Source organism: Phaenicophaeus curvirostris, chromosome 2 (assembly GCF_032191515.1).
Source record: "Phaenicophaeus curvirostris isolate KB17595 chromosome 2, BPBGC_Pcur_1.0, whole genome shotgun sequence".
In the NCBI taxonomy this organism is placed as follows: Eukaryota; Metazoa; Chordata; class Aves; order Cuculiformes; family Cuculidae; genus Phaenicophaeus; species Phaenicophaeus curvirostris.
Genome location: NC_091393.1, coordinates 84865992 through 84878886, shown reverse-complemented (window position 1 = coordinate 84878886; position 12895 = coordinate 84865992). Strand labels below are relative to the sequence as shown.

At 42.2% G+C, this 12895-nt stretch overlaps 1 protein-coding gene across 1 annotated transcript; it reads left to right on the top strand.

Moving 5' to 3' along the window:
- Positions 1 to 2432: 2432 nt before the first annotated feature.
- On the top strand, positions 2433 to 12895 carry SDE2 (SDE2 telomere maintenance homolog). Its single transcript, XM_069852686.1, has 7 exons — positions 2433 to 2568; positions 4097 to 4214; positions 6361 to 6472; positions 6989 to 7158; positions 7843 to 7954; positions 8596 to 8998; positions 12178 to 12895. The coding sequence occupies exons 1-7, from the start codon at positions 2461 to 2463 to the stop codon at positions 12391 to 12393; spliced, it is 1239 nt and encodes a 412-aa protein (XP_069708787.1). The 5' UTR covers positions 2433 to 2460; the 3' UTR covers positions 12394 to 12895.

Genomic DNA, 12895 nt, shown 5'->3' with positions numbered 1-12895 from the left:
CTTATTCATCTTCATACGTATATGCACATACTCCATATTGCCAATTATATTTCAATCAGATGCTGCACACGGAAAAAAAAATACCCCAAATCCAATGGAACTGAACATTAGGTTGCATTCCACAGATATGTCACGTGATTATAAATGAAATGAGCAGTACCATGAGACTTAAAATACAATATCAACTGAATTTGGGCCTGATCCAGCATAAAGTAACCACAGTTTTTCCAGGCTTCATAGACATCATGCTTGAATGGTCACACTGTTGCAACATGATGTGTAATTCAGAAATCTCAACTGGTTATAGAAAATAAAGACAGTAAGGGATTGTTGAGATTGGGTCAAAATGTTTTGCAAAAATAGTTTAGCTAAAATTAATACAGCATAAGAAGGGCAGGCGAAGTTTGGTTTGTGCATTAGCCAAGACAAGTCCATGGGGAGATTCCCTTAATTAAATCATTACTTATTTGTTTACATTTGCATGCAAAGTCCTCATTTCTGAGTCACACCACCTCTCTGTTTCCCAGCTTCCTTCTTTTTCACCACATTGACTTAAGCTGGTGAGGCACAAAAGCTACCTATCCATGCTCACACAGGCCCAGCCAAGCAGCACAGCTCTTCTGCAAGCAGAAAGGGCGGGACAACCACAGGACCAAACTTTCTGAAACAGCCGAGCAGCTCAGACACAAACCCCATATTTTTAAAACAGTGTCGATGCTTAAGGTGCGAGTTTAGCGGCATACTCCAACATCAGCACCTATCTCTTGCTGTCAGGGGGGTTTCAGTGTGCCAAGTGCCTCCCTGACAGGGTAGCCTGCCTTGAGCAGGGGTAGAGCTGAAGCAGGCAGGTCATCCTACAAAACAGTCCTGGCCCATGCTGCTACTAAACAAAAAGGCATTGTAGGCAACATCATTATTTGGAAACAAGGTGACAGGGGCATTGCGCTGAAGATCTCAGGGCAGTCCAACCACATCTTTGCTAGTGTTTGCAACAGTTCCCACCACAGACAGCTGGCAGTGATCCGTCTTCAAATATCATCCAGCTGGATGGTTATGTTGAACACAAGGAAGAGATCTGAAGCCACTAAAGAAATCAGTAGTTATGTTGCTTGGATGGGCATACCTCTGTCACGCATCCTTTCCTGGAGAGGAAAAGGTGTGCATTTTCTTCTAATGGATTTTCCAGTCTCCTACTTATGGGTAGTTAATGCGTGTCATGAAGTCCTGAGTGTGGCCTCCTTCTCCAGATCAACTTCAACCCTAATTTTAAAACATTTTTATATGACTATGCAACCGAGTCCACCCCAAATATCAGCATTCTGGGCCTCTCCTCATCCTACGCTAAAGTGCACATAGGAGTCAGTAGTACAAAGAAGCCTGACATGAAATTTGCACCATATTTGATTAGACAACTAACTGCTGCACATTTCCATTGCATTTCTTACTCTTGCAGTGTTGTGCACTGGCAGCAGCGCCCCTCCCCAGCTGCCTGAGGGGGTACAAGTATTTCCATTCTCGAGCTGCTGCTGCTACCACCGCTAAAAGCACAGACCAGCTGAGCATGTTTTAGCCATAGTCCATTTTGCCTGTTGTTACCTCCTTACAGAGTTGATGTGACAAGTTGTAAAAGGCCTTTACAAGCTGGTAAGCTGCACACTACAGGCTGACTTAGAACGATCGGGCTGTCTCGTGTGAAAACCTGTAAATGACAAACTGCTCCCTGGATGGCTTCTTGTATCACCTGTGCTGGGAGACATGGCACTTGAGACAAAAGGTGCTGACGGTCTCACACCGTGGGAACTGTTGCAAACAGTTTTGTCCTAAAACAAGGTCCCAGGACATCGTGTGTGAGACCAGGACACTGTGCGATGACACAGGGACGCTGTGTGACAAGAGGACACCGCACAAGGCCCCGTCATCACAGATGTTCCTTCCCAGGCAAGGCTGCCACGCTCCAGTGTTTTCAATCCCGAAGACTGACTGCTAAATTCTCGATTCTCATTTATCCTCACATCGCCTAAAAAATAAAATGATAAGTGGAGTCCCTAAATGGACTGAAACAGCAGCTTGACTCCAAAGATTAAATATAAAAAAATACGGGTTGCCGGTGTAGAAACGGTAAATCGGGCTCTTAAAAGGACAGGAACACGAGATTGGCTCTGAAAGATCAGAAATACAGGTTGCCTTGAGCTCCGTTTGAGCCTCCAGTACTTAAAAAAACCCATAAAACCACCGTCCGGGAAGCCTTCTAGATTTCCAATTAAGGGCAAAAAACAGCCAACAGTAATTAGCAACCCAACCCGAGCACCCGCACCCCCGGGGGACACCGGGGAGGGCCCCGCACACGCCGGGTGGAGCCGCCAGCGGGCGCCCCACCGGGCCCCGGCCTCGCGCCAGCCCCGCCCCGCGCTACGTCACCGCGCACGCGCAGGACGCAGGCGCGGCGGCCGCCCGGCAGCGATGGCGCCGCTGGTGCGGGACCCGCTGGCGGCGCGGGCCCGGCCCTTGGCGCTGCCCCCCGGGGTCGGGACGGCGCGCGGCCTCCGCCGCCACCACGCGCGAGCACTGGTGAGTGGGAGGGGAGCGGGGACCCGGCGTCTCCTCCTCGGGGCGGGAGGCGCGGGCGGGTGAGGGCCCTGGGACCCCAGCGGCTCTGCGGCCGCGTGCCTGGCCCGCACCCGCCATTCCCCACCCGTTCGGGCCAAGCCCACGATAAACCACGCCCCCTTTCCCTGCCCCAGCCACGCCCCTTGGCCCCGCTCTCCCCGCCCCTTCCTGGCGTGCTGGCCTAGAGCCGAGCGGGAGGCCTTACTGTGAGACGGCGCTGAGCTCCGCCAGGGGAGTTTGAGGCTGGACATTAGGAAAAAAATTCTTCACAGAAAGGGTCATTGGGCACTGGAACAGGCTGCCCAGGGAGGTGGTTGAGTCACCTTCCCTGGAGGTGTTTAAGGGACGAGTGGACGAGGTGCTAAGGGGCATGGTTTAGTGTTTGATAGGAATGGTTGGACTCGATGATCCGGTGGGTCTCTTCCAACCTGATTATTTTATGATTCTATGATATATGTATATATACATATATGTATGTATGTTTATATATGTTTATTTTTTTTTAATGAAAATTGTCAATCTTACATTCTTTATAATTCACAAAATGTGGGATTTGGTTTTAACACAGACTGTTTGAACCGCTCGTTGAATCCCGTGTTCAGTTCTGGGCCCCTCACCGCAAGAAGGATGTTGAGGCTCTGGAGCGAGTCCAGAGAAGAGCAACAAAGCTGGTAGAGGGGTTGGAGAACAAGTCTTATGAGGAGCGGCTGAGAGAGCTGGAGTTGTTTAGCCTGGAGAAGAGGAGACTGACTCTCTACAATTACCTGAAAGGAGGTTGTAGAGAGGAGGGTGCTGGCCTCTTCTCCCAAGTGACAGGAGACGGGACAAGAGGGAATGGCCTCAAGCTCCACCAGGGGGAGTTTAGGCTGAACATTAGGAAAAAATATTTCACAGAAAGGGTCATTGGGCACTGGCAGAGGCTGCCCAGGGAGGTGATTGATTCACCTTCCCTGGAGGTGTTTAAGGGATGGGTGGACGAGGAGCATGGTTTAGTGTTTGATGGGAACGGTTGGACTCGATGATCCGGTGGGTCTCTTCCAACCTGGTGATTCTATGATTCTGATTCTTCTCTTAGCGTAGCTTTCCTCCGTTCATGTTAACAAGCTGTTTTAGGCTGTGTTTAGTTCTTTGGTAAGCAGGAATGAAAACAGGCACCGTAGAGAGTGTTTACGCTTTTAAGATCGACTGATTTTTGCTTCCCCTCTGTTTCTCTAGGAAGAAAGGAAACCTTACTCCTTAATCACAGAATCATAGAGTGGTTTTGCTTGGAAGGGACCTCAAAGCCCATCCCGTTCCAACCCCCCTGCCATGGGCACGGACACCTCCCACCAGACCAGGCTGCCCAATGCTCCATCCAACCTGGTCCTGAACACCTCCAGGGAGGGGGTGGCTATGCCTTCCCTGAGCAACTTGTCCCAGTGCCTCACTGCCCTGTCACAATTTTGTTTGTCTGAATGTTTCATTATATGACACGGTTTTGCTGTTTTAGAATATCCCTGAAGAAAGCTTGTATGTGAAATGTAATGGGCGACTGGTTGGTGATGAAGACGTACTGCAGGATGGAGCTGTTTATAGTGTGGAACCAAGACTTTGTGGTGGAAAAGGAGGTTTGTTGCCTAAATGCTTGTTGTTGATTAGATTCTTAGGTTAAAAAGCTTTTGTTATACCATAGTCTCTACTGCTAACAGCAGTTCTAATGTATTACCAGATCTCTTGTAATGTGGATGATTGAGATGGAATGTCTGTGACCTGAAACCAACACCTATGTGCACAGCTGAATTGGCTGGGGAAGCTGCAGTTCAGCTAATGGCTTTGGTGGCACAACTTTTCTTTGCTTCTCTGGTCAGCTTAGCTGTGCTAGTAGAAATCTTCAACATGCATCACAGTAACTTCAGAGTTGAAATTGTATTTAAAAGCACCTGGCTTCTTAGGTGCTTAAGTTTCATTCATGGTCGTGTTGGGCAAATATTCCAGGTACAAATGGTCTGTGATTTGAGTATGCTATATGACCTAATTGATTTTGTCTTTCCTTGTTTGAAAAAATATATAAGTGGCAAGATCTCAGTAGCCTAAGAACTAAAGAATTCAATCTAAACTAGACTCCTTCTGTCGACAAAATATTTTAACTAGGTTACTGAAGATATGTATTTGTCATGTAAACCAGTACAGCCACTGAGAATATGGGCATTCCCTAAAATGCATCATGATGAGTGAAGAAGCAAATTTAGCAGAGCATTTGAGTGTAATTGGAGTTGGTAGGCTTGCTTTTTGAATCCAGTTCTCAGAACTGTCCAGCTGTTGAGCTAAAATACTGAATAATTGTGCAGCCTTGCATCAGGCTGCAGCTCAGCTTACTTTGCCTTCTTCAGTTTTAGATAGAACTGGAAATAAATATTGTTGCTATAGGTTATGAGGTATAGTGTTTTCTTTAAATGCAACAATTTGGGGGAACCTGGTATTAAGTTCATAGTATACGATACTTCCTTCTCACCTTTTGACTGTCAGCTTCAATTATCCTGGGATGAATCACATTCTGTGAGTCACTCTGTGTTACTGATGTGCCATTGGGGTCAGTTTAAAATTGTTCTGTAACTATTGTGTCTGTTTTCTAAAATGCTCCTTTTGTTTTGACTTTGTAACTTAAAAGCCTGATAAAAACAGACACAAAACCACAAATCAAAACTGTTGAGACTTATTGTATGATCTCAGGGGAAATGGAGGTTGTGCAGGCTTAGAAGAGAACTGAGCATTTTATTATTAGACTTAATTCAGCAGTTGTGACTGGTGAAGGCGTTGCAGTTGATTTGTGGGAGCGTAGCAGCTAGGTCCACCTTTAGAATGCCGAATTCAATAGCATGTTTCATGAGCCACAGAAATTTTTGACAGAGGCAGCAGTTGGTTTTATTAGCTGAACACAATGCTTTTTCTGCCTTATGATACACTGGGTTGTCTGGATTGATTACTGTTAGTAATATTCGTTAAAGGTACTTTTGGGGCACTGAAAAGTGTAGATCTGTTCAGCTTCTTGTGGAAAAAAGATGCTTGGCACTTTCAGATTGCTTGAAGGATGATATATCATTAATCCACATTGTGTTTCTTTGGGATAGTTAAAAAAATGTGTCTCTCTGTGTGGAGACAATATAAAGGTGGTCCTGAGTGAGAAAAATTAGTGGTCTTGGTTATGAGTGGGTGAGGGGTATATAGAAATCTGTCTTTAGGGGCTCTCCAGCATAACATTGCGCCTCCAGATCACCTTGGTGAAGCAGCTAAGGCTGTCTCCTAAAAACGTTAGTCTAATTTTTTTCTTAGACTTTTCGAAAGGGCCGTAAGTCTGGTGTGGGCTAAAGGTGCTTTAAGGGGGAGGTATATCCTGGCTAAATTAGAAAGGACCCAAAATGTTATCTTGAAACAAAAAATGTTTCAAACAATTTTTCTGGGGGATCCAGAAATAGGCTTTCATGTTGGAAGTGCTGCAAAGGTTCTTGTAAATCTGAAGTCTGTCTGGTGTCATATGAGGAGTATAAAACCGAGATGACTGGTAAACACTGAATACCTTTTTCCACTTAATGTTTCAATGTTTCACCTAATGACAATGCTCCAGCATGTTGCGACTTTTGACTTACCCTTTATTTCAGTTTTGTTGAGAGAAAGTGTTCAATTTACTATTAGTTTTCCTAATTAATGCTTTTGTTGTGTGCTAGTTTGTCTACATTTTTTACTGTTCAGCTAATTCTTGATTACTTTTTTCCTCAGGGTTTGGATCTATGCTGCGAGCACTTGGTGCTCAGATTGAAAAGACCACAAACAGAGAGGCTTGCCGAGATCTCAGTGGAAGGAGACTTAGAGATGTCAATCACGAAAAAGCGTAAGGCATTTTTTTAGAAGCTAGAATTAGAAAATAAACCAACTGTGTAGTTCACTCTTAACAAAAGAGGTCAAATGGTAGGCTGTTGTAGCAATGGCGTTTTATTTTGAATACTAAAAAGGCAAAAGTGATATCTTAAGCACAGATAGACTGGAAGCCAACAGGATTTTTCTGACATATTACTGCAAAGTAGTAGTGATTGTACTGCAGCCTGCTTCTGAAAGACTGTTCTGCATGTCTTGGTTTTCTCATCTGGAATTCTCAAAATTAATTTCGGTGGAGTTGCAAGACCATAATATTGGGGATATGTGACCTTACTGCTGTTTCTGGCTTCTGAAATAAACTTTACTCCCCTCTCTGTAGCAGGATCTTTATATATTCCCTCAGTAATTCCCCTGGATGTTGTTAGTTGTCTTGTCCTGTTGTCTCCCATCCTAGCAACAATTGCAAAGCAACGACCTGTTTTTATGTTAAATGTTGTAAGTGCTTTCATTTCAATGGTTCTGTCACCTGCAGGATGGCTGAATGGGTAAAGCAGCAAGCAGAACGGGAAGCAGAAAAAGAGCAAAGGCGCTTGGAAAGGCTGCAGCGGAAACTTGCGGAGCCAAAGCACTTTTTCACAAATCCAGACTACCAGCAGCAGTGTCATGAAATGGCTGAGCGACTAGAAGATTCAGTTCTTAAAGGTATTGCAGCGTAACCCCATTTGTCTCCTCAAGAAAATAAAGCAACTTGACAGTACCTGTAGCCTCACTCCAAAATTGAAAATAAGTTGCTGACAGTATCTCTTTTGATTGAGTGAAACCTTAAATTCTAGTAACATTTGTTGGATTTAGTTTTTCCTCCTTGGCTGGTGCTTCTCTTAAATTGCATTGAACAGCGTAACACAGATATATATGATGCTTCATCTTGCTGTGCTACAGTGTTATAAAAGCAAAATTCTGTGAAGGTAGTATTGCTATTTCAGCTGTAAGAATTACATAATAATTTTCAGTGAAATTATAAAATATAAAGAGGCCTTATGTGAAATATAGTAATTGATTCCAACTACAAAATAACTTGTTTCACTCACTATTCTTTGAAGTTACTGTTTCTTTGCTGGTGGCTTGGTAATGAAACTTGAGATTCAGTGGAATGTCGAACCTGAGAGTTCAGTTCAGGAATTGACTCCGTACCTCAGTAAGCTGTGTAGGAAAGCTTTTACTGTTACTGAGTTTATTTTGAAGCTTTGAGTCAGCATAAATGTTCATCAATAGTGGTTATTTTGAGTTAGTTTTTTAAATTACATCTGAAATTAAAAAATAAGTACAATTTACAACGTATATGAATTGTGTACTGATGAAAAACAAACTTTTCGTTTTGTTGTGAAGGATTACAGGCTGCATCAAGCAAAATAGTGTCACCAGAAAGTGGCGATAGTCGGAAGCGTCCAGGTGAATCTGGAAAGAATGGAACAAAATCTCGAAAAAGAAAATGTTTTTGGTAAGCACAATGCCTTGTTTTTATACTTAAGTATTAAGTCTTGAACAGGATGAAAGGTTAGGTATGTACAAGTAAGCAACATCTTATCTGACATGTAGACTTAAATAGGAATTAGTAAATGGAACCGATTAAAACAAACAACTGAAAATAGATGTTGCTGCATTCATATAATTCTATCTCAGCTGGAGTAGACAAACTTTACAAAAATAGGCAACCTTCCCACCCCGTACCCCCACCTTCTAATATGGTTATATTCTTCCCATCGTCCTTATTTCATTAATGAATTAAATTCACAAAAAACTTAAAGAAAAAAAAGTCATTTTTTTTCCCCCTGTAATTTTTTACTTAATGTAATGTGAAAAAGAAGCCTTAATGATTCCTGTGGTGTTTGGGGTAGCGATTGGTAGGACACTTTTCTATAGTGGGAATGCTTTAAAAAGATACCTGTTTTCAGGGGGTATTGGACCCTGTTTAATATCAGCAGCTTTTCCATTTACTTAACTACCCAGGTAGCTGCTTGAGTTGTAGTTTGCTGCAGCTCTTTGAAGTGAGTTTTGGAAAGAGAAAAGTGACAATAACAATAATTTTTTTAAAAAATGAAAATAGATGAATATTCATTAATAATGTACTGATTGTGCCAGGCTGGGATTGGAAGGATTGGATGATCGTGACAGTTCGGATAGTGACGATGACAGTGAAGATGACTCCCCTTATGCATCTGACAGAAGTTCTTCATCAGGCAGCAGATGTAGTGAAAATGCTGGAAATTCAAATGAATGTTCAAGCAGCTCTGTGGATTTGGTAGGGAACAGTCCAGGTACTAGTGCAACTGAGAAACCTCTGGAGCAGCCAGAAGGTACTGAAAGAGATCTGCAAGAAGAGAGTCACGTAGGTGGACAAACTGAAATTCCTGATGAAAATAAAACAACAAAGCCGTTGAAGGAAGACGCCCAAGAAAAGAATGAGGTAGCTGAAGTTGTGAAAGAAGAGGAGCAAGAAAATATTTCTCCTAAGGCACAGGAAACAAGCCAGATACAGAGCACAGTAAGTACCAAGCAGTACAAAATGTGATGTGTCTTTTTCTTCAGCTTGAGAGATGCTAAGTAGAGTGGGTCAAGGAAGAACTTCATAAGATGAAGATTTTAATAGTGTAGAGTTTCCACTAAGATGCAGTTGCCCTTGACCGTCTAGTGTTGTCTTTCCTGAGATCCATGTTTCCCCTTGGGTTTTTTTGGTTGGTTTTTTTTTCTGCTTGTACATAAATAGATATACTCTAGATCCAGAATTCTTTTTTGAGGGAGAGAAAAAGGTAAATAAAACCCTTATAAGAGTCTTTCATTCTGCAGTACTTTTTGAGACATTCCCAAACACTGTCAAACTTGACTAATCTTATTTATAATGTAATATAATCTTAATGTTTATAATTGATGTCAGTGTCTCAATTAGAAATTGTTCCAGGCAGATGTCCCCTGAGCCAATCAGCTGATCAGTCTTTCTTAGTTTCTGTTACAAAAAGTCTTGAGCCTAGTCCATAGAGAATGCTCTTAGTCTGCTGTGAACTTCAGTTCTTCATTGACCGTTGAAAGTCTGAAAGTAGTAGCTCCTTCACCAGAGACAGAATTAATATAAGTGATGGGCTTCATCTGAACTTCAAAGGATGGTGGAAGCATGATTTTAAGATAGATCACCTGATGTGTGCGTGGTGGAAGCAGATTTGTAAAATGGTTTATTGCAGTACCATTACCTCTGCTGGCAGCCACAGCCCTCAGCCAGATCATGAGGCTTCTTCGCTGGTGACTGACAGGAGGATAACTGAAGAGTCTTTGAATCAGTATTCCAGCCAACAGAGGATATAACTTTTCCCACCAAATTGCTGAAAGCCCAACTAATCATAGAATCATAGAATAACTAGGTTGAAAAAGACCTCTGGGATCATCAGGCCCAACTGTACCTGTCCACTACTAAATCCTGTCTCGAAGCACTTCATCCACCCGTCCTTTAAATACCTCCAAGGATGGTGCCTCAACCACATCCCTGGGCAGCCTCTGCCAGTGCCCAATAACCATTTTGGTGAAGAAATTTTTACTAATGTCCAATCTGCATCTCCCCTGGCACAGCTTGAGGCCATTCCATCTTGTCCTGTGGCCTGTTGCTTGAGAGAAGAGACCAACACCCACCTCACAGCAACCTCCTTTCATGCAGTTGTGAACATTGGTAAGGTCTCCCCTCAGCCCCAGTTCCCTCAGCCACTCCTCGCAAGACTTGATCTCCAGCCCCTTCACCAGCTTTGTTGTCCTCCTCTGGGTGTGCTCCAGCGCATCAGTGTCTTGTAGTGAGGGTCCCAAAACTGAACATGGGATTTGCGGTGCAGCCTCACCAGTGTTGAGTACAGGGGCACAATCACTTCTCTAGTCCTGCTGATCATACTGTTTCTGGTACAGTAAAAGATTTCTGGCAGTAAAAGATACCAATAGCTGTGCTTCATTATTATTAAAATTTTCTAGATGTAATGAATCTCAGCTTATTCTAGCAGTAAATCGAAATGTGTGCTTTCTTTGGGCTAGGGAGTTGCTTGGATTTTCTGCCTTTTTCAGCTTGAGTAGAAGGTCTGCCATCAGTTGCCACTGCCAGTGACTGAATTCTGATAAGTGAAAGTTTAATACAATTTAGTGAAAAAAGAAACAGAGGATGTAATCTGACAAATGAGAACTTTGTCATCTACTGTACTGTTAAAGCTGGCAACTTTTATACAGGATGTTTACCATTTTTCACTGTTTACCTTTTGCTCAGTATTTGCAAGACTGTCTATTCCTAGAACGGGAAACTGCACCAATGCTCTGGCAGATTGTTATTGCAGGTGGAAATATTTTTGTAATAGTCCTTGATAGATTTTTTTTTTTTTTTGAAAAGTAGGATGACAGTGAGGCAACCAGTCTTTTTTGTATGCTTAGCACTACAAAGGTTCTAATTCTGCTAGCTTTATTTGTATTTGCTTAGTCCATAATGGAGCGGTCTCATTCCTGTTGCTGGTATTATGTGTTCTGAAGTCCCTTTGAGAACTCCAGCATGATACATACCATAAGAATAATATGTGCTTGAAGTATTGAACAAAATGGGCTTAGATTTTTGAGTGTTAATATGTGGTGTTAGTGTTCAGCGTTAGTAAATTCCAGCATTTGAGTTATGCAGTCTTTGTCCATGTTCTGGTGAACAAGACCCTGAGCTTGGACTAGGCAATCTATAGAGGTTCCTTTCACCCTCAGTTATTCTGCAAATATGCTTTGTTACTTTGAGGATGAAATTTTATTTAATTTTCCTGTGACAAAATTATGTAAACATCAGAACCTGCTCTTTTGTTAATGTTACTTTAAAAAGAGTGCTTTTATATCTGTTTCTGTAATTACAGTGTAACTGCTTTGGAATTAACTATTTCATTCTCCTTCCTATTTGGGGCATATTGCTTGTATTCTACATCTGCAAAAAGGGCTGTCAGCTTTGCTGTGCCTTTGGAAGCCAAGGTTAAGCTGCTCAGCTAGATGAGACAGGAGCCTGTTGGTTTTGTGTTCCATATTCTTGGGAGTACTGAACTTCCCGGGGGATAAGAAGTGTCAACTATTTTGTCTCCAGAGGAATAGGATTAAATACTGCCACTTAATTTTTTTATTTTACTTTTTCACCATTCCTCTATTGCAAGTGTAATGCTTAATTCTAGTGGAATAATTTTGAAAGTTCAATGGTGCTTATATAACTTAAAATGACTGGTGCTTCTGTCTCAGAGGCTGCGTGTATTGCAAGCTTAAGCACATCTGAGCTTGTCTAGAGGTATTAGAGCCAGCATTTAACTCCCTGCCAGAGCCACTATGAGGAGAACTGTGGTGGGACAGGTGGATGCTGGGGACCATGCTCACCTGAGCATTCACCCCGCTCATGGATGTGTTACTTCTGCTAAGATTTACAGGTTTTACAGTTAGACTGCTAGCTAACTTCAGTTTACCTGTATATGATACAGTACTACTTGGCATGGGTAACATAAGTACCACAAATGATGATATCCAACATAGTACATATTGAGACATTGCTTAGCTTTATTAAATAAATAACAGTTTGAGATAATCCTAATAGAAGGTTGTCTGTAAAATGAAGCATTCTGTCTATACTTGTTCCTCCTCCCTCAATCAGGAGGAAAGTCATAATAGTCTGATGGGAAGTTTTTCTCTTTGCAGGAGGTGGAACCGATAGACCTACTGGCATTCCACTCTGCTGCTGAGATGGAAGCCCTGGGCTTGGATAAACTGAAGACGGAACTGATGTCTTTAGGACTGAAATGCGGAGGCACTTTAAAGGAAAGAGCAGCAAGGCTTTTTTCAGTGAGAGGTCTGTCTAGAGACCAGATTGATCCTGCCTTATTTGCAAAGCCCTCTAAAGGGAAAAAAAAGTGATTTTTAAAGAAAACATATTTTGTATCCATGTGCTTTTAAATTTGTCTTACTCTGTTATTCTATACTGCTGCGTGTAATTCTTTGACATCCCCAGATAGTTTTTGTTTCTATTCTTAATTAATGTGACACAGAGTAAGTTGCTAAATAGTGAGTTAGTTATATGTTGAGTATCAATCGAGTGAAACTACAATCTTCTGATAAGCTTTACAAATGCTTGCAATAATTCTTATTACGATGCAACAGATAGAACTGTATGTCAGAAGAAATAACCTGAATGTTTTCTGGAAAATGGTTGTATGTTACCACCTATTTTAAGAAAAACAGCAATCCTTCCGTAGCTTTATATTGAATCTCCTTTCATGTGTATTCCAATTAGCACAGGTATAACTGTCAACGGAGAAACATTGAACTTATGATCCAGACTTGAAAGCTGAAGTTTCTTGATATAAAAAGAACATTTTTGTATGGGAAGATCAGTGTAAATAAATATGCTGTTCTGTGA